The 27,133-nt window shown below is 41.8% G+C and overlaps 1 protein-coding gene across 4 annotated transcripts in view; it reads right to left on the bottom strand.

Moving 5' to 3' along the window:
* The window catches only part of CORO1C (coronin 1C), a 90,963-nt gene that overhangs the window by 45,027 nt on the left and 18,803 nt on the right, over positions 1–27,133 (bottom strand). For 2 of the 4 annotated variants that reach the window (XM_049619202.1, XM_049619204.1), the window contains exon 2: positions 3,914–4,113. The exons of 1 other annotated variant lie outside the window; for it this stretch is intronic. In XM_049619202.1, coding sequence (XP_049475159.1) covers positions 3,914–4,113 — 200 coding nt within the window. Of the gene's footprint in view, positions 1–3,913; positions 4,114–4,778; positions 5,503–27,133 lie in introns of those variants that run through there. One more of the 4 variants, XM_049619205.1, reaches the window with a different exon arrangement.

Raw genomic sequence — 27,133 nt, 5'->3', positions numbered from 1 at the left:
CTCGTATGCATCTAGAAGGCATAGCATGTCCCATCCTTGAGAGAACCAAGAAAATATTTACTGAAATTATTTTCTGTTGGACTGAATTCTTTCACACAACCCTAGTTGATAAAGACTACAAAAGGAGTTGAAAAGATAGCTCAGAGACATAAATAAAGCAATGTCGCAAATATCCCCACAGTTCCTACAACAAATGGGAGAAACATCACTGTGCGTAAGAAGGTACCGCACAGCTATTCCAGAGAACCAGGAGAGGAGACAGTGACCCAAAAGGTTAACAGAGGCCTGGCCCCACACCCAGCCCACCATGGCCCAGAGCTCAACTTCCTCAGAGGCAATTACCGGAAGGATGAAATTTAGCCACCACCCCAAAAACCCCAAGTCGGAAGGGTCCAGGGAGGAAGGGAGAAAGCAATTAGGGGAGATAGGAGCCCTCCAATTTGCATCCTCCACTTAAGTGAACGTTAAGAGATCAAGAGCATATTACTCTAACAGCTCCCCCCACCCTTGTTTTAAGTCAGGATTTAGATTCACTGTGATCTGAAGTTTCAGTGTGTAGGTGCACGCACACACACGTACCGTACCACAAACACCGGTGTTTTGAGCCACCACAGCTCACGACAGGGATGGGAATACCCCATCCCGCATCACCAGTGCGGCTGCCCCACAACAGCAGAGGCTTGTTCATGCCCACGTGATACAGCACACGGGGAGCTGAAACCTGTATGCTCTTGATACAAGGCAGCTTGTGTAAGCGGGGGGGGGGGGGGGGGGGGGGGCATCCCTACGGTCAAAACCACAAAGCCAACTTCTGTTCTGCAAGACTGCTATCATTCATCCTCTGAAAGACCAAATCCTAAGAAAATGTATTAAGCCACACCTTGCAAGTCATGACAGCACGGCATGCCACAGCTTGAGAGGAACATTACAAAAGAGATCCTGAACCATGCGTGCTAATCGAAATCACTCCACCTCAGGGCTGAGTACTTTCTGTAGTCCTCTAGCAGTGACCTCCTACGATCCCACTCTCCCTAATACAACCTTCTTAACAAAAACCTCAGAAACCATACGCTTAAAATAAATATACATTCATTCCTAAGTTTGCCTCTTGCTTATGTATGTGTTTTACTGTATTTGTCTCCGCTACTCTTTCCATTTTTTTAAGTCCCGCAAGACAGAGATCAGGATTTTCCCAGAATCTAACCACAAGCCTCACGAAGTAGCAATAATAAGCCCTATTTACTGCTGACACTAACCGGCTTTGAAGAGAAATTCATGGAAGGCTGTGTTTTTTAACAGGAGCCTTCCTGAAAGAGTCACAATACATCTGAAGATCGATACGTGCATATTCAATATTAACATGCGCAGAAAGCCCCAAAGCATCACCAAAACCAACCTGCCTGTCTATAGCCAGAAAGAAGGGGAGGGATGGACATTACTAGAAGTCTCTGAGATGGTCATTAAAAACCATGCCCGTCTCCTACAGTTCACGTTTAGAGTGATTCCAGACTATCAGCACACGCACTGGAGCCCAGCACACACCCAGAGCATCGTTGCCTGCAATCTTGATTTCGGGTATCATTTCGTATTATATGTGAGAATTTGGGTTTTGTTTGCTTTAAACAAAAGCAGCACCTCGTTATAAAACTATCTCAAAGTTGTCAAGACACTGAAACTGCAGGAAGGACAGTGACATATCCGTGTCCCAGTACAAGTCTGCGGTAGAGCCGGGACTGAACCACCCGGCTCCCCAATCCCCAGACCCGCGCTCTCCCTCTATGCCACAGCGACTCCAAGGGCTAAATACAGACACTTTAGGACACAAAAATCCCACATGGTACATGTGAACCCATCGATTACAAAAGTCAGTAACTCCCAAGTACTGACCTCATTTCCAATGGCCAGGCTGTCACCTCCTCCAAAACAAATTAATCTTTGAGGAGCAGAGCCACCCAGACCGTATATTTGTCTGGGAAAAAGACCCTTGAGGCTCCTCCAAAAACTAACACTTCTTCCAAACACGGTAACTTATTCTATCTTAATTCCTACAAAACTGGGAAAGGAACAAAATACCAATGCAAGTGAGAACCAAATCCTAAGATCTAGTTAGCTTAGGAACCACAGGCAGGTCTCCCTTAAGTGGTATTAATGAAGCTCAAAGTTTCCCATGGTTTGTACAAGATGGATTCACAGAGCCTTTTGTGGGTGCAGAACTTGAAGAGAACTGTCTCAACTCAGACAAAGATTAGCCATTCAAAAGTTATTTCGGGCTTCTCAATTAGCTTCTTCCATTTCTTTGAAGGAAAAAAACCAACCCAAACGTATCCCTCAGTCTATAAAAGGGGGAATAAAAACGCAAACTCCCAAACAGATGGCGGTGGTCTCGTACTGCTGGATCTCGGCTGACAAGCTGAGGTGTCCTCTCATCTGGCCACTGTCAAACCCACCACACGCGACTGACCGTAAATTCAAACTCCCACTCTAGAATCGGGTAAGCAGTTATAATACTGTAATGTATTATTTGCCACAAAACAGCCATTTTCTCCACAGAAAGAAAAGTATTCAAGTAGAAAATTAAATTTCAACTTAATGAAAAGATTCTCCTTTAAAATATAATCACCAGCTCTGCCAATAAGGAAGGTACATTTGGAAAACACTTAACAAATTTGTTTCCAAAACGCATCCCTCTCCTATTTCTGTAGTGAGACGGTCCCATTGTGGACTATCGCATCAATCGGGCCACTGAAGTAAAAATCAGGTGTTAAAATGAGTCAGTCATGAGCATCTGAGAGAAAATAAAGTACAGGAGAATTGGAAGTTTTCCCAGTGAGAGTTTTCCCAATGAAAAAACACCAAAATGTAATGGGAAATGATACTTTGACGGCAATTCACTTTACTGTAACCACTTTCAGAATCACACGGTCCATTATGAGATGTACCCCTAATATGCATGGCTGAGAGTCAGGGGGACCCAATGTTCTCAGCAGAGTGGAAACAGCTGTAACGTGACCCAACACCTGCGTCCTCACCAGTACTGAGCCCTTATCACTAGAGCTCAGGACTCACCAAACTTATTTTCCTCCTAGAAGCCAACTACAAAAGGATGCTTTGCAAGCTCTCTCTCTCTCTCAGCACCCCCTCCCTCCTGATCTGCAATGCTGTGATTTCCTGTTAAAGTAGTACTGAGTTTCATCTGTAATATTCAAGAACAGTCAGAAATTCCCAAATCTCCTACCTTCTCCCCCTATTGGAGAAGGCTCTCTGGAAGGAGAAAGTCAGGAGACCGGGAAGTGGGGTAAGGTTGAAGGTCACACGGAACAGCTTTCAGTAAAGACCCTTTATTTCTACCGCTTATTTGCACTGCTTAGATTCTATGCTAAAACTCAGTCTTGTCCAGACTTGAAACCTGCACTGTTTGGGGACATTTTCTTAAGCTCTCATTCCACTTATCATTCAAAAGACCAAAAAGTCTCAAAACCGATCACTCACTACACCGGAGGAGGAGGAGGAGGAGGAGGAGGAGGAGGAGGAGGAGGAAGAGGAGGAGGAAGATTAACTTACAAATTTCTGCTCCTCTTAAAAACTGCATTTTTGAGAAAAACTCCTGTGAGAAGAGGATTATTAACAAAATCATAAGATGCCTGTGCCTGCCCATGCTCACAGCATCATTATAATCTCTTATCCACAGCAGCCACACCCAGAACAGAGTTCACCATTCTGTTTAATGATTCTGTTAGAAAAAACTGATGAGATCAGTAAAGTGTGTGGAACTGAGTGTCAATTACATCGGAGCCTAATGGTCTCCGCAAGCACACAAGTCTTAGTGAACTATCAATCCCCAAAGTCAATCTATGACAGAATAAATCGAGATTACCAGAGGGTGTCTCAGAGAATGGAAAGTCAGATTACTTACCTTGTGCAGAGGGAGCACAAGGAACGCCCCGCCCCCACTCGCTTCTATGATTATGGCAACAAATCGGGGATTGACAGCGCAAAAGGAACTATCCCAGGTCACTCGAGAAACCCGGATGTCATCGTAACACTGGTCATTTTTCACCGCTTGTCCAAATACATGCCGAAACTTGCTCTGTCGTACCACTCGCCTCATTGTGTCTGTAGAAGAGCAAAAATTATGTTAAAATCATGCACCTACCTGAAAGCTTTATTTTTACAAATGAGAAACTCCGAGGGGGGAAAAAAAAAAAACGAACGAACGAACGAAAGAAAGAAACAAATCAGAATGATACGGCATTTTGTCTGCTCTCCTAAAAAGTAGCCAAATGGCAAATCCGAATTTCCTTCAGCAGCACATACCCAGAGAAAACTGCAAAATGCGTCAGGGAAAGAACTACAAAGAAATGAAAAATTCCTAATTCAAGATCCAGAAACAGCTCATCAGTTTTAATTTCAGGACAAAGATCAAGGCAAAGAACGAAGGAAAATTAGCCTTTCAGGGTTGGGTGGGAATTGAAAGATAATTCACTCCAACCCTCCCCATTTATAGAAAAGGAAACTCCAGAGTGAAGTTACGTGGTGAATTTGAAGCTAAAGAAAACCCCCCAAAAGTTAGGACGCTGTGGCTTTTTCCTCAGTCTGCCAAGGTAATTTTTCAGATTTTGAGCATTTTCCCCAGACATCAGCACTCCGCTGAGAACCGTGCCTGCTTACGAGTGTTTCCACAAGACCAGCTATGTGTGGTGGCAAATTCAAGAGACGTAAGCAACCGTCCTGGTCTTCAAGAGCCTTCCAATGTAGGAATAATAATCAGAGCAACTTACAACAGAACTCCTGGTGCCAAGTGCCAACAGGACTGTGACTAACACAGCAGATGGGTCAAAAGCCAGGTCTTAGAAAAGAGAAGCAAAGGTTTAAATATAAAGTAGTGTAATGAAAGTGCATTTAGGATGGCAGTAGCATAGTAGACGAGAAGAAGCTACAAGCAAGGTGCTGGCTGAACCGTGGCAGTGAACCAGGCCTGAGAAAGATCTGGGATGATCATGGCAGTAGGAGTCAGAGGAAAAGAATAATTCAGGGAGGGGAAACGAAACCAGGTTGGGTTTTCACGTCATTTCACCATAGCCATTTCACCACAGCCATTTCCCAAGTAACCAGGGGACCTGGGAAAGGGGAAGTGACACTGAGCTGGTGTTTCTGGGCTTCCTCAAGGGTCACTTCCAAAGTGACTGATGGACTCCAAATTCCATCAGGTGTCCCAGAGACATGTGCACTGAAAGCTGCTTTATCACCAGGCCTCACCTGATCAAAGTTTCCTAGACTGCACCCAATATAACTTTCCTGTCTTGCTAATGCAAGACATTCTGTTCCTATTGGCTAGGATAGAAGGAGCCTGGAGAAAACATAAGAGGAAATGGAACATGGTCAAACCTGACAAGTCAGCTGAAAACCAGTACTCCTGACTGCTATGCACAGAGGAAGGTTAACACCTGTCCACTCGTGCCAAATGGGACACATGGTGGGCTGTTGCTAATTCCTTCCCTCTGATGACTCCCTTCCTCATGGCTCTGGGCCCACTGCTAAACGCAGAGGGAGATCATTTATATTTGCCAGAGACTCCTTCTACCCTTCCAAGGCATGTGCAAAAGTGGACTCTTTCCAAGCCTAGGGCATGTGGCTGGGCTGAGGCAACAAACGCTTGGCAGGCAGCTGAGCACCCGTGTTCCTCAGCCCAGCTGTTCCCAGACCTTTCCAGCTGACGACCAGGACCATATATTTAGAGTATTTGGTAGAGGAGATGGCAACTTATTCGCTTCCACTTGGCCAGAGTCTGTCATTTGTGAAACAGTATGAGTAGTTCTCAAGCGTGAATAGATAAGACAGCTTCTATGAGGTGGTGAAAACCACAAGAAAATCACATCCATACAAAAGTCAAGGTACAGCCAGCTGGTCTCAGGAACCACTTCCCTATACAACCATCTGTATAAGTTAGCAAAAGCTGGAATCTTCCCCACGATCTTCCAGCAAGTGTTTCGAAAGTAAGTTTACAGAAAAGAAAGGACTGTACCGTTACCATATGTCAAAGAGGTTTCGTTCATATACATATAAAGTTTTTACAAATTCAGAACATGAAAACCCCAACAGAAAATTTACAAAGGACATGAAGAGGTAATTTACAAAAGAAATACAAATCGCATTTATCTCCACTCCTTCCTGAAATCCTAATAAAATGCTGTAAAGGAATAAAAGTAGGTGTAAACACCAAAGGCAAGAAAAAGGACACTGGAAAGCCTACAAAAAAGCAAATGTGGAGGCACCTGGCCGGCTCAGTCGGTGGAGCATGCGACTCTTGATCTCAGGGTTGTGAAAATTCGAGCCCCGTGGTGGGTATAGAGATTACTTAAAAAAAATAAATCTTAGGGCGCCTGGGTGGCTCAGTCGGTTAAGCGGCCGACTTCGGCTCAGGTCATGATCTTGTGATCTGTGAGTTCGAGCCCCACGTCGGGCTCTGTGCTGACAGCTCGGAGCCTGGAGCCTGCTTCATGTTCTGTCTCCTTCTCTCTCTGCCCCTTCCCCGCCTGTGCTCTCTTTCTGCCAGAAAAATAAATAAACGTTAAAAATTATTTTTTTAAAGTTCATTTATTTATTTTGAGAGAGAGAGCATGTGTATGGGGGGAGGAGCAGAGAGAGAGAGAGGGAGAGAGAGAATCCCAAGCAGGCTCTACGATGTCAGCACAGAGCCTGACACAGGGCTCAGTCCCATGAACCATGAGACCATGACCTGAGCTGAAATCAGCAGTCAGACACTTAACCCACTGAGCCACCCAGGAGCCCCTAAAAAAAAAAAAAAATCTTAAAAAAAAAAAATGTGACAATGAAATCTAGGAAGACAGAAAGCTATCATGCATGTGTAACGGACTTAAGTATGAATGTTCTCTACTCAGCTGAGTGCCTCAGGGGGAGAATCTCACCAAAACGATGCCCGCCAAGGCCCACTGTGAAAACGCAGAGCACTCAGAAGAAAACTTGTACGCCTCTAAAGATAGGGATGTGGGATACGGCTGGCTGCGGAAAAAGTTGCCTGAAAGTCTAAAATTAAGAGCAGCTAGACACCCTCCTCCAGCGCTGCACTGCCAGGGGACGGCCCCACACCAGCCTCGGCAGAAGCCAGGCCGCGGGCCCTGGACACGACGACGCCCAGCACCGGTGTGAGCACAGGTGCCACACCAGCCTCGGCAGAAGCCAGGCTGCGGGCCCTGGACACGACGACGCCCAGCACCGGTGTGAGCACAGGTGTGAGCGGCACGACCGACAACCTGGTTCTGCGGAGTGGAGCCTCCAGCCCTTGTTCCGGGGACTCCCAGGCCCAGACGCCACCCACTCTGCTCGGCAGGAGACCAAATCTAACCTCCCTCCGTGAGTTCCACCACCCAACCAGCCCCGCCACCCACACAAGGCATCAGGTCAGTTTCTGTGCCTCCTTTGAAATGTGAATGGACATTTGAGGCCTTCCTCAAGGCCTTTCACTTAAAAAAGAGAGACCCGCTTTTCGTCTTTACTCAAATAGGCTAGATACCATCTAATCTCACTAACAATATGAATATTATATAAGCACGTAAAGTGCTCTGGATGTCCTCGTTGAAAAATATTATGCGACTCTGCTGGGTGACTGACATACTAAAATACCCTTAAAAGTCATTTCTGTACTACACGTAGTGACAATTTATTTTCAGCCTAACCACGTGAAGTCAGAACGGAGCGGAGCGCTGGCTACATAGCAGAGCAGTGAGAGAAGACCGCGCTTCACGGCGCAGTGCTGACTGAGCCCCGCGTGTTCAAGTGGAACTTGGAGGGTGGTGCGCACCCATTCACATCCGAGGTCGGACCTGATCTGGGCTCAGCTGTCCACATGTGGCACAGCTGCTTTTGCTGCACACAACAGAGGAAAGCAATTACGACGGCAGGCCCCAGAGTCAGACAGCCTTGTGAGTGAGAAGCACAGCTGTACCATTTACTTTCTGGCCCAGGTTCAGTAGGGCAAGTCACTGAATCTCCTTAGGTGTCAGATTCTCTACGTGAAAATGGGTATGAGATACATAAAACTGAAGTTACTACTAAATGGGCACTTGGTGTTGGGATTGTAGCAGAAGATTAACACGTTAAAGCACCTCGTACGGTTAGGTTAGAGACACCTAACTAATTACGCAATAAATGTCAGCTATTGTTATCATCCTAGAACTTGACATAAAGTAATTTGGATTAAGATCCCAGTTTTCCCACTTACTAGCAAATTACTTAATTTGCCTTTCTGAGCTTCAGCTTCCTCTTCTATACAACGAAGGAATTGGTACTTGTAAGAGTTAAAAACAACATCTGACAAACCCAGGTCCAGATAGATGGTTTCACCGCCAAAGCCTATCAAACATCTAAAGAATTAACACCAATTCTTCACCAATTCTTCCAAATAACAGAAGAGGAGGAAACACTTCCAAACTAATTTTAAGAGGCCGGTATTACTCTAATACCAAAATCAAAGACATCACAAGAAAACTACACCAATATGTCTTATGAATAGAGACACAAAAATCCTCACCAAAATACTAGCGGACCAAATCTAGCAACCTATAAAAAGGATTATACACCATGACCAAGTGGGACTTGTCCCAGGAGTGCAAAGTCAGGTCAACATCTGAAAATCAACTAGGGTAACATATATCAATCGAATAAAAACAAAACTTGTACAATCGTCTCACACAGATCAAGTACTTGACAAAATCCAACACTTTCATGATAAAAACACTCAAGAAACTAGGAATACAAGGAAACTTCCTCAAACCGATTAAAACAAAACAGAAACCCCACAGCTAGCACAATACTCAATGATGAAAGAGGCTTTCTCTCTTGATCTCCAAGATCGAGAAGCAGATAAGGATGTCTGCTCTTGCCATTTTTATTCAGCAATGTGCTACAGGTTCTAGCCAGGGCAATTAGACAAGAAAAAGAAAGAAAAGGCATTCAAACTGAAAAGGAAGAAGTCAAACTATCTCTGAACATAGATGACATGATCTTACAACCCTAAGAAATCCACTAAAAAACTATGAGAATTAATAAGTTCAGCAAGGTTGCAGGATAAGAGATCAATACACAAAAATCAATTGTATTTCTATACAACTCTTTTTTTAATTTTTTTTTTTTTAACGTTTATTTATTTTTGAGACAGAGAGAGACAGAGCATGAACGGGGGAGGATCAGAGAGAGGGAGACACAGAATCTGAAACAGGCTCCAGGCTCTGAGCTGTCAGCACAGAGCCCGACGCGGGGCTCGAACTCATGGACGGTGAGATCATGACTTGAGCCGAAGTTGGCCGCTTAACCGACTGAGCCACCCAGGCGCCCCTATATAACTCTTGATAAACCATCTGAAAATGAAATTAAGAACACAATTCCATTCACAGTAGTATCAGAAAGAATACAAAACTTGGGAATAAACCCAACCAAGAAGGTGAAAGAAAGACATGTACACTGAAAACTACAAGAAGACACTGCTGAAAAGAAATTAAAGAAGACCACAATTAAATGGAAAGATATCCAGTGTTGATGGATCAGAAGGCTTAACATTAAGATAGCAATATTCCGGGGCACCTGGCTGGCTCAACTGGTAGAGCATGTGACACTGGATCTCAGGGTTGTTATTTCAAGCCCCACAGTGGGTATGGAGCGTCCTTAAAAAAAAAAAAAAAAAAAAAGACAGCAATACTCCCCAAACTGATCTACAAGTTTACAGCAATCCCTTTCAGAATCTTAGCTGACTTCATAGAAATTAATAAACAGATTCCAAAATTTATATGGAACTGCAAAGGAAACCCCCCAAAAACAAAACCACCTTGAAGAAAAAGAACGAAATTAGGAAGATCGATATTTTTTTATTGCAAAACTTACTACAAAGCAATGAAAATCAAGACAAGGATGAACATACAGATCAATGGAACAAAATTCAAAGTCTAGAAATAAATTCATACATCTTTGGTCAAATGATTTTCAACGAGAGTGCCAAAACCATTCAATGGGGGAAAAATTGCCTTTTTAACAAAAGGTGCTGGGACCACTGGATAGCCACATACAAAAGAAGCCTGACCCTAACCCACACTATATAAAATAACTAACTCAAAATGGGTAAAGATATAACCCATAAGAGAATTAAAACTATGAAACTCTTAGAAAGAAACATAGAAGTAAATCTTCATGACCTTGGATCTGACAAGGGATTCTTAGACATGACACCACCAAAAGTACAAGCAACAAAATAAAAAGTAGATAAACTGGATCTTATCAAAATTAAAAACCTTTGGCTTCAAAAGATACCATCAAGAAAGGAAAGAGACAACCCATCAGAATGGGAGATTTTTGCAAATCATGTATCTGATAAGGCCTCTGTATCTAGAATATATAAAGAATTCCTACAGTTCAGTAAGACACATAATCCAATTTAAAAGGGGGCAAATAACTTGAATAGATATTTTTCCAAAGAAGGTACACAAATGTCCAATAAGCACATGAAAAGATGCTGGACATCATTAGTCACTGGGGAAACGTAAATCAAAACCACAAAGAAATACCACTTCATGCCCACTAAGATGGCTAGAATCAAAACGTCAGAGAATAACTTGACAAGGATGAAGTGTTGATGTTGACAAGGATGCAGAGAAGTCAGAACACGCATACACTGCTAGCAGGAATATAAGATGGTGCTGTTGTTCTGGAAAGCAGTCTGGCAGTTCTTGAAATGATGAAACAGTGACCATATGACCCAGAAATCCACTCCTAGAAATACACCCCAAAGAATTAAAAAGAAGTATTCAAACAAATATTTGTACATGAATGTTCTTAGCAGCTTATTTCACAACAGCCAAAGAGTGGAAACCACCCACTGGTTGCATATCCATCAGACGAATGGGAAAACAAAATGTGATATACTCATACAATGAAATATTATTTGGCAATAAAAAGGAATGAAGTAGTAATACATGCTACAACTTGGATGAACCTTGAAAATATTATGCTGAGTAAAAAAGGCCAATCATAAAAGTCTACATATTATGATTCCATTCACATGAAAATCCAGAATAGGCAAATTTACAGCTATAGAAAGTAAATCAGTGGTTGCTGGGGAATGGGGGGGGGGGGGGGGACTGACAACAGGAGAAAAAAAGGTTACAGTTAACAAGTATAGGGTTTCATTCTGAGGCGATGAAAATGTTCTGAAATTGACTGTGGTGATAGTTGCACATATTTGTAAATATGTTTACTAAAAACCATTGAGCTGTATGCTCTAAATGGGTGAACTGTACGGTATGTGAATTACAGGTGACCCCTGAACAACATGGGTTCAAACTGCACAGGTCCACTTGCAGATGTTTTTCAATAAACACCGTACAGGACCGTAAATGTATTTTCTCTTCCTTAAATTTTTCTTAACACTTTCTTTTCTCTAGCTTACTCTTATAAGAATACAGTATATAATACATGTAATACAAAATATGTGCTAATCCACTGTATATGTTATCGGTACAGCTCTCAGTCAACAGTAGGCTGTTAGTAGTAAAGTTTTGGGGGAGTCAAAAGTCATGTACAGATTTTTAAGTTTATTTATTGGGGGGGGGTGGAGAGAAGATATGAGTGGGGGAGGGGTAGAGGGAAAGGGAAAGAGAGAATCCCAAGCAGGCTCACAGAGCCCAATGCGGGGCTCGATCTCACGAACTGTGAGATCATGACCTGAGCTGAAATCAAGAGTCGGACGCTTAACAGACTGAGCCACCTGGATGCCCCGAAAGTTACTGTGAGTTTTGACTGCACAGGGGGTCAGTTTCCCTAACCTCCATGTTGTTCAAGGGTCAACAGTATATTTCAACAAACCGGTTTTTTAAAATGTCTGCAAAGTACCTAGTACAGAATCTGAAGCATAGTAAGCACTATCCAATGAATGTCAGCAATTATTATTTAAGAGCTCCCTAATAGGTTTCTCTACCTGAAGAGAAAAGATCCAAATCAATTCCCTACTGATTATGGGCCAAGAGTATAATTTTCACATAAGAGAACTAGCATCAGTTATCAAGGACCCTTCACAAAATTTATGTTCTCCTACCTCAGCATGGTATTTACTACACTTCAATTTTCCCCTTAAAGGAAAAAATATGATCTATCTCAAACAGAAAAACCCTCCTCTCGAGAGAAGCTGCTTGCATTATGAAATGGCATTAGTGTTTGACTGTTCTTGTTTTTTTTTTTTACGTGCTCAGCCATAAATTTCCAAATTGAAATGTATCATCCAATCTTAGTTCTTTTATTAAATAATCTTGTCCCAAATTATAGAACTGAAGTGTCCCCCAATACTAAGATACTTTATAAAGAAATCTAATGCTCAATTATAGTAAAAAGAGTAAATGAAAAATCCTGAACTAATACAACAGACACAAAGTCCAAAGAAATACTAGGTATAATTTTAAATGTCTTGTCAGAGTTGACCTCTGGCGAAGTCACCTGTTCATTAGGTCTCTCGAGTACAAATTCTTAAAAATGCGTAGGGCTCTTTCTTTACAATTGTAGGACTGTCACAGCAGTGGAGAAGATGTAGCAATAAGTCATTCATTAAGCAAATCAAAGAATTGTTCACACATTTCAAAATAAATTGACTTTAGATGTGAGAAAAAGCAACGTGGTTTTTAATTTCCACCAAGTGTAAAATTACAAACCTTACCTAAGGCTTTATAATATGAAAGTTTATCATTCTACCCATATTTCTAATAAGACTGGGACTATCCTAAAATGGTTTTCATTATAAAAAAAACTGAGGTCCTTGAAAGATAATGTGAGAACAGGTTGAGAGCATAGGCTCAACTATGAAATGTCCTCTCTGGGGTTTAGCTGAAACTCTACTTTAGAAACATGGGCAGTCATCTCCTCTGCCCAAATCCCCAGGTAATACTGAACGCCAGAAAAAAGGATTAAGAGTTAGGTCTTGACTGTCCAGAGACTATCATGATAAATTTATTTTTTTAAAGTTCTTTACCTTTTCTGTGGTCGCCATGTTGTAAATTACAGCCCCAAGACTTATGTATCTGAACATTCAAAGTCTGTACCTTTTGATCGCCTTCACACATTTCATCCACCTCACTCCCCCCACTTCTGGCAATCACTGTTCTGTTTCTATGAGTTCTGCTTTGGCTTTTTTAAAAACGTTAAGTGATATCATGCAGTACTTGTCTTTGCCTGACTTATTTCACTTAGCATAATGCCCTCTAGATCCATCCATGTTGCCACAGATGGTATAATTTCCTTCTTTTTTATGGCTGAATAATATTCTAACATATATATTCTATATACATACATATACATTTATATCTATACATATGCAATACATACACACGTACCACATTTTCTTTATCGATTCATCTGTTGATTGCACACTTAGATTGTTTCCAAATCTTGGCTATTGTAAATAATGCTACAATGAACGTGGGAGTGCATATATACCTTTTCAAGATAAAGATTTCATTTCCTTTGGGTAAATACCCAGGAGTGGAATTGCCAGGCCATAAGGTAATTCTACTTTTAATTTTTTGAGGAACCTCTGTAATGGATGCACAGATTTACATTCCATTTTCTTTCCATAATGGCTGCACAAATTTATATTTCCACAAAGATTTCTAAACAGTAGATAATATACTTCTGTTTTTGCTTCAAATAAAAATCTAAAAGCTGACTACTGACACTCACAATACCTAACAGTTCATCTACGGAAACAAAAAAACAATTAAAATTTTCTTCACATGTTGGGTGATCATCTTAACCAAGAACAAGCTGTTAAAAATAAGGTCTATCTCTATGGGTTAAGGACTTATTTTATTTTTTAAAGATTTTATTTTTACGTAATCTCTATACCCAATGTGGGGTGTGAACTCACAATTCCAAGATCAAGAGTCACATGCTCTACCAAATGAGCCAGCCAGGCACCCCAGATAAGTTGTCAGAGGAAAGTTTGCTAAAAATCACTCTCAGAATGGGGCGCCTGGGTGGCGCAGTCGGTTAAGTGTCCGGCTTCAGCCAGGTCACGATCTCGCGGTCCGTGAGTTCGAGCCCTGCGTCAGGCTCTGGGCTGATGGCTCGGAGCCTGGAGCCTGTTTCCGATTCTGTGTCTCCCTCTCTCTCTGCCCCTCCCCCGTTCATGCTCTGTCTCTCTCTGTCCCAAAAATAAATAAAAAACGTTGGAAAAAAAAAAAAATCACTCTCAGAATAAAACTTCCATCTTACGGTCAGTTGATAATCCCCAACCTCGGGGAGAGTGTAAGAAGTCTTACGGTGCTGCCAGGTTATACATAGAAAATTTATTTCATAGGTCATACAAGAAATGTGTTGGATGTGAGGAGGAAAAAATGTAGACAAGACAGGGTGTTTATACTGTAATGGTACCAAATAAAATACACTCAAAACACCTGAGTAAATGTTACTACATTTTCTCTATTCTCTGTCTACTTCCATCAATCTCATAAAAAAATGACCACAATTTTGACATTTTCCTGTTTATTGAGAAGTTATCTGTTTAAAGATTCCAGCAGATGTATTTCTACAGTTCATATAAAAGGAAACACATCCTGCTAGGAACACATACAGGAAAACCCCTACTAGTAGCAAAATCCTGCCCAGCACATTTGCTGAGACTGTTCCAGAGCATCAATTACTCAAAGGCTCACAAAATGTTCCCTAGCCAGCAGCAACCACCGGAAGACTCCAGAATGTCCCAACAGGGAAAGAACATGTTCCCTCTAAGTTGTTGCTTTTATGGCAGGCACTTTTTAATGTGGGAGAAATAGGATGCATTATTTAATAGAAAATGCCAAGTGAGACAGCGGATGAGGAAACAAATGTCTGAAAACCAACTATTTAAATGGCAATACCAACAGTTAAAATTGCTTTTAAGAAGCTGGAAATGGAATATGTAAGCCTACGTAAAATACACATTTAAAGAGAGCAGACACCCAAAGCAAATATGGGAGGTGCTCTGATTAAATATAAAAATTCAACATTCATCAATTCTGGATAGGAGATGGCTCAGCTCTTTTGAATTTTCTTAAACAAAATCTACCAGTGACATTCAAATTCATCCAACAAATAATTTTCATTGCATCCAGTCCCTTAATTAACAGATTCATATGTGACACGCTCCAAGAAAAAAATATATGTAATTTGCGTCCTTTAATAGAAGCTGTTTTAACAAGGAAGAAATTCTAAGACCACATGCAACATTTCTTACAAAGCACAACAGACCTCACACACAGCAGCTATGGCTAAAAGAGATCTGGACTCCACTAATGACAATGAGGTGCTGGAAAAGAATGGTTTTTTTCTAGAAAAACTGCCGACCATTTATGACAACTGACTGCAAGCATGGAACAGCCTTGATGTTGGTTCAATCTGTCATGACATGGAGAACAGCAAGAACAAAGCAGGAAAATTCATCCTCATTACAGCCTCCCAAATAGTTCTATCCCATCATCGTTATCCATCCAGGTCATAGGCAAAATGCCAAGTAATCAGGCATCAATTATAAAGGCACTTTGTTTTGATTCAATAACCCATTATCATTTTAGTTTTTAAATGTTTCCAGGAACAACAACAACAACCAAAACAAACAAACAAACAAATAAAAAACACCCCACAAGTAAGATCCACCAAGAAGCATCCAGGCTCAGTCCTCACAGAAGCCCGGAGTGGAAAAGGTTCCAAAGCTCATCGCTTCCAGGCCCTTCATTTTCCGTGCGGAAACATTATGTGACTTGTCCAAAGATAAAAGACTTCTGGAGAGACACAATGACCTTGCACCACAAAGTACAGGGCAGTTCAACTTTCCGTCCCCTGAACTTTCATACTTTTTCGATGATAAACTCCCCCTCATACATACAATTTGGCTTTCCCACGTCAGCCTGTAATTCCACTCAGCGCTCTCACTGGGGTGTTGCCTCGCAGTTCAGGGTTCCACTAGGCCTGTTTGTGCAATTTTTAAATACGAAATTACATTTTGCTCACATTTTATAAAATATAGAAACTGGCTGTAAACATCCAAATACAGAGAAACCAAAGAGAGCATTAAGTATGCCAAAGGAGGCAAATCTTTACTTCTGACTGAAAACCCTTAGGCTTAATGCCAGAGGACTATGTACTCAATTGTCCAAGAGAACAGCACGAAAGGACATGCATAAAAAGCCAGAAATCTATATATCAAGGACAATTTCTGAAAGGTGAGGAATAATGAATCGGTTTATATTTTTTAAAGCTTTCTAAGAAAACAATTCTTACTTTTACATTTTGCAATTTTGTACCAATTTAAGAACTTGTTACAGAGAAAAGCTGAGGACAACGGATGGTGACTTAAAGGCTCACTGATGATTTGGATGGACTAGAACGGGAAACTATGAAAATGACTGCTAAAAATGAAGTCGGACAAGATATGAAATGAGCTACAGAACATAAATCAAATCACCACAATACACATTTCAAATATCTTATGATTTTATGTCAACTACACCTCCTAAAGCCAAAATTTAATAAAAGCAATGAAATCAGCATATGGGGGCTCCTGGGTGGCTCAGTCGGTTGGGCGTCCGACTTCGGCTCAGGCCATGATCTCACAGCTCATGAGTTCAAGCCCCGCGTGGGGTTCTGTGCTGACAGCTCGGAGCCTGGAGCCTGCTTCGGATTCTGTGTCTCCCTCTTTCTCTGCTCCTCCCCTACTCACACTCTGTGTCTCTCTCAAAAGTAAATAAACATTAAAAAATAAAAATAAAAAAAGAGAGAAATCAGCATATGAACAGCAAAATAGCAACATATAAAGATCCTAAATGCAAAAAATAAGAAAATCTTCAAATTCTCTCACATTTGTATTAAAGAGACCCTTTATCAACTAAAAGATGCCCTAACAGGGCCTATAACTCTCTTAAAATATAACAATAATGACATACGTGACAGAAATTTTACAGTTACTAAAACATGAGATTGTGAGGTTTTAGAGGTCATCTCTCACTCTTCAATGACAGAAATACATTTTTTTATTGCACTATCAGAATAAGAGCAGATTTTTCCTACAATAATATGCAAGCATGACATGTTTCCTATCCCTCACATTCTTCCAATTTGCTGCTTATCGCCAAATCTTCAGAAACACAACCACCTCTACTCATCCCCGGAGCTTTGAAAAAGAATTGTGTAAGAAATCTCCATCACAGAGGCTCTACCTGCCCAGAGAACACTGTGGATCCGACTCGGGGGCTGCACCCCAAGAGACTAGTCTCAGAAGCTGAACTCTGCCTCTTCTCATCAAAGAGCCAAATTAATCCCAAGAGTCCTCGTATCAACTACAGAACTTTTACAGACGTGACTGACCCAGCAATCCCACTTAAAAATTAATGATGAATGTGTTTCCAAATACTCTTTCTATACCAATGACCTACTTCTCTTATTAACAACTGCTAAAAAAGCACACTGTGGATGACTGTTCAAACTCACTAAGTCTGTTTCCACCACTTCGTCAGATGGTGTTACTCTTGGAATGAAATGTTAATAATTCTTTGCCAATATGCTTGTACCAGGAAATGAAATTACCGGACTCCCAGATCTTTTGAGGGTTTTTTAAAGGCATTTTTATGAAGACCCTCGAAAGGCTAGAGTCACAGGAGAAACTAACAATGTCAAAAACAAAGTCATCACCTCCCCCTGAAGAATTTCAGTCTTCCCTTTTGAATGCCCTATACCCTGGGCTGTGACTAAACATACACACCTGACGAATGTTTCAAGGGAACAGTGAGGTAGAGTAGGAAAACTGTGGCTTAGATGCAAGATGCGAGTTTATCCTGACACAGTCACTTAACCACTAAGTCATTTCTGGTCCTACGGTTGCTGGTTTCTTCATCTATAAAATGGACAAGTAAAGTAAGTTATTATTCTATGGTCCTATTTTAACCTGAAGCCTACAAGTCAATACGAAACACTTGTTTCACTGGGATCCAGTCCACACGCCCCCAGTAAAAGGCACACAATTCACTGAGAACTCAATTAGTTTTTACAACTCACAGGGGTATGCGTACAACGCGTACCCTCAACTGTGAATGCTGAGCAGGTCTTTAGTTCTAGTCATTCATCGTTCATTTATTCCACAAATATTTATTGAGCTTTGGTCATGTGCTTGGCATCCTGACAGACATGGCAGACGCGGTGGTGAGCGAGGAAGGAGGCCTGGCCCGAGCTCTCATGCAGCTCACAATCTGCTGGAGGAGGACACATCGTAATCAAATATTCCCACTGACATTAATGTGCTGCTGTGGCAAATACTGGGATGCAGTGCACACAGAAGGACAGAAGGAGTCAACAACCAGGGCGAAGAACCACCTCTTACCAGTAACTCCAAAGAGCCTTCTCTTTACAAGTAGTGTATTTGAAAAGAGAAAAAAAAAAAATAGAGAAAACATTTCAATCACTTATTGTACCTTTTCAGACTGATAACTGGATTCATGGGTTTAAAATTAAGGTACTCCATCCACAGACGTGCCCAGAGCTTGAAGGTAAACCTACTGAGCACACAATTTCAAAATTAAACTAACAACTAATACTCTTTAAACCTAAATCTCCCTGTCTCCAGAATGTTCAGACATCCTATAGAAATAGGAAAGTATACCTCTTAAAATCTTACTACACCTCAGGGCAAAACATTTTGTCTGACCCTTTTTGGTAAAAAAATACAAACTACTGGGGTACCTGGGTGGCTCAGTTGGTTAAGCGTCTGACTTTTGATTTCGGCTCCGGTCATGATCTTGTGGTTTGTGGGTTCGAGCCCCACATCAGTCTCGGTGCTGACAGTGAGGAGCCTGCTTGGGATTCTCTTGTCTCCTTCTCTCTCTCCCCTTCCCCTGCCCCCTCTGTCAAAATAAATAAACTTTAAAAAATTACAAATTACTTCCTTATCAGCACACCTCTCTTCAAAAGGAGCAGGGGCAAAGACTCCCACAGAATATCAGTATCTACAACACAATACAAGAAACTAAAGACTGAAAATCCACTGGGGAAAATATAGTTACTACAAATAACTACTTTGCCACCACCCACTACCTTCCGAAGGTCTCAATTCTTCAGGAAAAAACATCATACATCCCATTTCACCAACAAAATGAAAAAACCTCCAGGGAAGTGAGAAAAATAAGGCCCTCTTTGGGGAAGAAATAGTTCAGCTAAGTATTTTGGGAGTGAATATTCCATAGCTTTTAGTAGCCTTGGTTAACAAAACTAACACAACCCCTCCCCGCCAAGATCTACCTTCCTTCCAAACTGTATGAAGACTTGAAAAGAAAATCACAGTCCATTTTTTATGTTAAATTAGACTATAACTAAAAGACAAATTTTATATGCCTTAAAAGAAAGTACGAAGAATCCTCTTTAAAGCACTGTGATTAGGAAACTAGCAGAAAGATCAAGGGGCTTCCCATCCCTAATACTCTCTTAAAAGACTGCATTTATAGCAAACAGACAAGCAGAAAAACTACATTTATAATTTAGTAACCTCTAAAAACTGCCAGAAATACACACATATACCACACACAAAAACAATCACAAAACGAATCTTTTTTTTTCTTTTAAGGCTCTATGACCACTGTGGGGCTTGAACTCATGACCACGAGAACAAGAGTCCCATGCTCTAGTGACTGAGCCAGCCAGGGGTCCCTACGAAACAATTCTTATGATCTCTTATCACAATTACAATGTTTTTTGTGATCGCTCATCACTAATATGATATAAACCAAAACCTATAGTTTTTGAAATTGTAATACTGCACCAATGAACCCCCAAATGATTCAACAGTTGGAGTGGTATACAATTTGCCCTATTTTAATTTGGCCATTTCTTGTCAATTTCTCAAGTCAAATGATTCCAAACGTATTAAAACCTTGGAGCTCCAGGAGCCACTGAAATGAGCTTAGATGCATCAGGTGATTTCTCTGGGGCTGGCCTGGAGGCCCCTCAGGGGCCACCGTGGGCACTCGACAGTCAGCCAACGTGTTGAAAGTTAAGAAACTTAAGAAAAGAACAACAGGAAAGACAAACTCGGTTTTTTTCCATGGCTACCTTAACTTTAAATCTTCATCTTGATACAAATAATGGTTCTTCTCATATGTATTTTGACAAAAACTCACAAAATGAAAGCATACTTCCACTCTGGTGTTACTTCAATTGTTTCTAAAGTCAAAGTTGCTAACCAAACTACAAAACAAAGACCTAAAAACCCCATGCTACCAATATCTTCAACTTATTCAAGAACTAGGGTAAATTTGCAATGGTGTACCCATAGGTAATGTAACTCTTCTTTTTCATCAGAATTCATGCTTTAAATAAATAACTCCAAAATGTGCTTTACAAATAAAACATGTTTCAATAATTAAATGTGTACATATACACCACGTACTGCTTACAGTATTTATAATAAAAATTATAGGGTTAGATTATCATAAGATAATTTAATAAACAAATGTTTACAATCAGCAATCCTTCTACACCATAGAAAACATCCCCATCAGGACGCCTGGGTGGCTTGGTGGGTTGAATGTCTGACTTTGGCTCAGGTCATGATCTTGGGTTTGTGAGTTGGGGCTCCACGTCAGGCACGCTGCTGTCAGCGCAGAGCTCACTTCAGATCCTCTTTCCCCCTCTCTCCTTGTCCCTCCTCCACTTGTGCTCACTCTCCTTCTCAAAAATAAACATTAAATAAAGCAAAAGAAAACGTCTCCTTCATTACTTTCATCTTCTAGTAAAATGGGAAGGAAGACTGAAAATCTCTATCACAAGTGTAGCACATAAAACTGAAACTCAATTATTCAACTAACATTTATTGAGCACCTACTGTGTCTCAGGCAACATCCTGAGAAATGGAGGCACAAAAAATGTAAGACGTTCTCTGCCTTCAAGGAACATGGAATATGGTGGTATCAGTGTTCACTTTCACAAACTGAAAATTAATAATTCCACACGGATATTTATTTTTACTTATTTATTTTTTTATGTTTTTACTTATTTTTTGAGACACAGAGAGACAGAGCACAAGCAGGGGAGGGGCAGAGAGACAGGGAGACACAGAATCCGAAGCAGGCTCCAGGCTCTGAGCTGTCAGCACAGAGCCTGACATGGGGCTCGAACTCACGGACTGTGAGATCATGACCTGAGCTGAAGTCGGACGCCTAACCAACTGAGCCATCCAGGTGCCTCCAGATATTTATTTTTAAATTTATATCCATTTAACCCAAAATATAATTCACAGTAGTATAGAAATCATTAACATTAGTGACACCCACAAATTATATTTTCATCTACCTTTGTAACTCTCCATCTAAACTCTATTTACATTTTACCTAAATGTGCTGTATAAAAGTATACTCTATTATGACTTCCCACAATCCAGGCCATCTTCTCTATCTACCTTACACTATTCCTCCTCTCTTACACCTGTTCCAAATCAGCCAAGTGCTATTTTTCACACCCTCGGGCAAGACCTCAACCCTGTGTCCCATAGATACTGACCCTCCAATATCTTGCCCTCTCAACTCTCGGGGAGCTCAGTCCCCACACAGAATTCAGTATTAAGAATTATACACTCAAGGGGTGCCTGGCTGGCTCTGTCAGTAAAGCATGCAACTCCTGATCTCGGGCTTGTGAGTTCGAGCTGCACATTAAGCATAGAGACTACTTTTAAAAAGTTTACAAGGAAATGGAAATATAGAGAGATCAATGCCTAGCTCTAGCCAGTATAAGCCAACCCAATTTACAGCCATTACCCTGCCCTGATCCCCTTTTCAAAGGTCAAAGCAACCAAGTCAGTGCTAAAACCTAAGACTCTTTCAAGAGTGGTTCCAAATGGAAAAAACAAAAAAAAAGGGATCACGAGTATTTCGGGGGGGAGGGGGGGCACGAAAAGCCAAAAAACCACAAAACTTACCAGATTAACTGTTTTAGAGGTAACAGGAAGAACCTTTCAAAAGCGGGCAGGGCTTCTTCCTGATTGCAGGTACCGGGGCCAGCCTCTACACGGGCCATGCCTGATCCCACATGCATCAGTTCAACTTTCCCCTCCAAACCTTGTTACGCTGACTGAATGCCACAATTTCAGAGAGATGATTTATCACAAGGAATCTCCTTTTTAAAAATATTAATACTGTACCTCGGAAAGGGTTGAGGGATGTGAGAAAAATAATATAATGAAAGCCCTTCGTCACCCTGGCACTGATCAACAGTGGTAGTCTAGTTGTAACTGTGGCCACCCGGGAACACATTAGTGAAAATGCATTTGAATCATTTGCTTTACTACTACTTAAAGGAGATCAGCTTAAGCAGGGGAGAAGAAGTTTCAAATTAAGAAAGATGGATGAAGCACACAGAGGACTGCTGGGGCAAGAGGCCACTAGATGTCAACACAGGCTGGTGGGGGAAGAACATGGCTCCTTCCTTCTTTTTCACATGACTCCCAGCTCCCACGATCTAGGATTCCACTATCACCATTAAGAGTTTAAAACCCTGGGGCGCCTGGGTGGCTCAGTCAGTTAAAGCATCTGACTCTTGATTTTGGCTCAGGTCATGATCTCATGGTTCGTGAGTCTGAGCCCCACATCGGGCTCTGCGTTGACAGTGTGGAGCCTGCCTGGGATTCTCTCTCTCTCCCTCTCTTTCTGTCTCTCTCTCTCTCTCTCTCTCTCTAATAATTAAACTTAAAAAACAAAAAACAAAAAGAGTTGAAAACCCTGTGCTATGAATTAAACAGAATTCTTCAGTCTAGGCTGGAAACTTACCCACCACTTATAATACTGACTCCATACCAAAAATGCCATGCCATCTGAGTTCCAAATAACTGAGTTCAACTTTGGAACACAACCCAGTTCTGGGTTGAGGACTGAATGTATACAGCACCTACAAAACAGAAACTGCAGCTGGGCTCTCCACGGTTTTAGAAAACCGCACGGTTCACAACTATCCTTTGCAGGTAATACGCATTATTTGTTCCACTTGACAATGTAATTCAGCCCAGTGCATGCAAGATATCTCTGCACTGCATAAGAACAAACTGAAAGTCTCAAGGTATTAAAAAAAACAAAAACAAAAAACCTTCCAACTTACCTTTTCCTATAGTAGCACTGTAAGCAGCGGCTCAAATAAGGAAGTCTAAGGTTACTCTATTTCTAAAACAGACAACAAGCATCTTATTAAATACCACCCCAAAGAGCTACGGCCAGCACTTGTTGGCTGAGGCTGCACTCTGGCTTGCCAAGAAAAACTAGGATGACAACGTTAAGCTAAAGACACCACTGACCGCAAAATTAATTCGCCATCTAGCTTGTAAAGTGATGAGTTTCCCAATAAACCCTTCTGCTTAAGGGAGATGATAACTCAAGTTTACATGTGTGTCTCAGTGACCACTCAGGCAGCATTTGAGTTTTTATATTAATAAGTCAGCCTCAATTCTTTAAGTTCCTAAGAATGGAAGGAATTAGAATCTTTAACCAGAAAAGAATGCCTGACCATAATGAAAAGGAATTTAAGTATCTTTCATGTGCAGTAAGCAAACAATAGTGATTAAACATTTGTGCTAAGGAGGGGGTGCTCGTGAATTATTTTCAAGAACCCCTAAAACATCCAGAGTGGAAAATACCCTCTCAAAGGCTTCACTCCCCCTACGCTATTTTCCCACGTGTGTTTATGGCCTTTCATGAAACTGAAAAATGACAGCTTTGTTCATTCAGGATAAAGACCTCAGCAGTTGTCAGAATATGGGGACACACATCTGATTCCACAATGGGGCAAAAAAGGCTCTTGCACCAAACTGCCAGGTGCCCAGATTCCCAGAATGTCTCGGTTCTGTGGAGACAGAATGACCGCACTGTGAAGCTGTGGTCAACCGCTAATCCCGAAGAGTTTTCACGCTGCCTGTTACAATCCGTGTAGTTCCAGTACTGGGTGCGTGTTGCCCCTCTCCAAATTAGCATCTTCATCTACACGTGGCCTAGTAGTGCCGATTATTCTGGCAAGACACAAAGCAAAGGCATCTCTGCAATGTTAATTGGCCTTTGAAACTTTTGCGATACTTACAACTACTGCTTACTAATGGTCAGGTTAGAAGATTGAAGAAGTAAAAAGGGATTTTTTTACACTAAAACTAGGAAAATCAAATCTAACAAAGGCTTACCCAAGAGATTCAGTGTATTTTTAAGTTCCCCGAAAACGCATCTTAAAAAACCTGAAAAATCTGGACCAAGCTTCGTGTGCAATCTAAAGACATGAGAAAACACACAAACATTGGTACAAACACTGACAGCGGTGATAAACTGGAGAAGTAAAACCTCTGTGAGTAGATCTGGCAAGAGACCGTGGTGGAAAGTCAAGAGGGAACTGGTGCATTCAGTCAAGGACTAAAAAGAGAAGGCACACCAGGTTCACAGCGTCTAAAAAAAAAATTTTTTTTTTCACACAACACTATAAATCAACACCACCAACTCTAAAAATGAATTCACACTACACATGGAAAGAGGTGGAAGACAGCTGGGGGAGGTGGGAAGGGACCGTTAACTGCCTGATTATGGGCATATCGCTCATGCTCCTGACCACAATCCCCTCATCTGTAAGATGTGGAATAGACCAGTAAGGTACTTTCCACTCTGGCTGTGATTCAGAGTCACCAGGGAGGACAAGCCCAGGCAGCTGTATTCATAAAGGTCTACAGCTGATCCTCGTGTGCAGTCCAGAATAAGGGCCTCTGGACTTGAGAAATAATCTCCCAAATGCCCCCAAAATGATATATTCTTAAAAAGGTGGTAAGATACTGGTCTATGTATGATCCGTTTTTATCATTTTTAAAAAGTAAATGTAAGACGATTTCATGACCCTAAAGGGGGAGGACATATATTGTGAAAGTATTATCTTTAGCCATACCAAATATAAGCCTTCCTACCTCCCTCTGTATCTCAGTTTCTCTCACCCTGACCTTTGTATTGATCTGATTTAATTTCTCTTTACTGTGGCAAACAGGAGGAACTCTTTTCGTTATTAATGTGAGATTCAAATGACAGGCCCCATTTAGCATCCCATGAAACTACTGAGGCTCTTTTCCCACACAGAATGTTACAGTTTATCACAATGCTGCCATTCACATCATAACCAGAGGACCATCTATCTCAAGCACCGCAGCACGGTCTCCTTCCAAACCCTAAAAAGATCAGTGTTTTCCAGGAAGTAAACCACCTTCCTCAAAATAGACAGAGACTGAATACAAGGGAGGCCTGAGTAAGAGAAGCTTGTCTAATAGACACTTCCAATTCAGACAGAAGGCAAAAACCAAACCAAACCAAACCTGCCTTATCTTTAATATTACCTTCCTACCCTAAAATTAGACTTTTTTCCCCTCTTCAGGAATTCAACTTTGATTTGAAGTCTAAAATGCTGAGGTGGGAGTAGGAATTCATACATTAATAGCTTAGTACCAGAAATGAAATGTATTAAACTTACTCTACTTGATTCTCCCCAGTTCCATTCATTAACAGACACGAAGAGTGAAGACGGAGGGAACACAAACTTATTCACTGTCTACTCGATGACCCAACAAGGCACCATCAGCATCTCCACACCACAGAAGAGGAAACAGGCCCAGGGAGGTGAGGGGATTGGCAGTCACAGCTATTCAAAAGTGGAGCCAAGGGTGAAACCCAGCTCGGTCCAGCTCTAAAGGCCTGCACCTTTCAATTCCTCAGTTTCTTTGTATACAAAACTCTGTGGCAGCTCAACTATATAAGGGAGAGATGAGAGCCCAGTGAGACGAAGAAATTTTTCTTTTCTTTACTCCCTTACCATAAGCCAACCACTTCAATAGAACACGCACACAAAAGAAACGTTCCCCCAAAAGCCGACTGGTTTCTCCTAATTTTTTTTTAATGTTTATTTATTTTTGAGGGGGTTGTGGGCAGAGAGAGAGAGAGAGAGAGAGAGGGAGACAGAGGATGCAAAGCAGGCTCTGTGCTGACAGCAGAGAGCCCGACGCGGGGCTCGAACTCACAAACCCTGAGATCGTGACCTGAGCCAAAGTCGGATGCTTAACCGACTGAGCCACCCAGGCGCCCCTGGTTTCTCCTAATTCTTAAGATGCTAAGTGGAGTATTTTCAATGAAAGTATTAAAAATGAACATAAGAACACAAAATATAACTAAAGACTACTACCTGAGTCAGATGCTCTGAGAGAAGAGAGCAGGGGAAAAAAGAATGAAAAGCAAGAAAGCGTGTGCCCTGAAAACCCAGTTTACACCCGTTATCAGGTATACACAGAGGTGGTTCCAGTACTGACCGACTCCACACCAGCAGGGCTGGCCTCCATTTGGCGTGGTAAATCCTACCAAACTAAAAATGTTCCCTGGCCATCTGTCCTACTGAGAAGGCTGTGCACCAGTCACCGCTGGTCATCAAGGGGAGAGAACCCGCGAGGATGTTCCGCCCTTGGACAAATGCTTCAAACGCTTGGTTTTACGTCTGAGCAATTTTTTGGCAACGGCTGGACTTGGGTGCCAGAAAGGCAGAGGGGAATCACTCGGCGTTACTTCAGCCCAGGCCACAAAGACATGTATAATAATCCGAGACGTGCGCTGACCTCAAGATCTTTCCGATTAACTTCAATCACCCTTCATTCAGCAAACAACCCAACAGGCGCTCGAGACCAAGCGCTGAGCAAGGGAACCCGGTCCGCCTTGCAAGCGAACTTCTCTCTCACATCCTGCCTTCTATGGAAGGCGCCTCCCAGACAGGAAGCTCGAGTTCAGGCCCAGCTCCTTGTAGCAGCAGACAGTAGTGATGGATGGAGGAGGCACGAAGACAAGGACGACGTCTGCCTGCAGGGATGAGGAAGGAGGCTCCCAAAGGACAACCGGGACTCAGCAGATGGAAGGAATGCGGGGTGCGCAGTAATGAGCTCATCACGAGAAGATCCGAAGGCCGGGATGTTTGGGGAAGTGGCAGCAACGATGAAAACACAGGTAGGAGAGTAATGAGAGACGAGGCAGGCTGAAATCGGAGACACCTTGAGCCACAACCCCACGAAGAAGCCTGAACTTTAACCACAGAC

This window comes from Panthera uncia (genome assembly GCF_023721935.1).
Source record: "Panthera uncia isolate 11264 chromosome D3 unlocalized genomic scaffold, Puncia_PCG_1.0 HiC_scaffold_8, whole genome shotgun sequence".
In the NCBI taxonomy this organism is placed as follows: domain Eukaryota; kingdom Metazoa; phylum Chordata; class Mammalia; order Carnivora; family Felidae; genus Panthera; species Panthera uncia.
The sequence above is the reverse complement of the archived record's forward strand: the minus strand, read 5'-3'. Positions and strand labels throughout refer to the sequence as shown.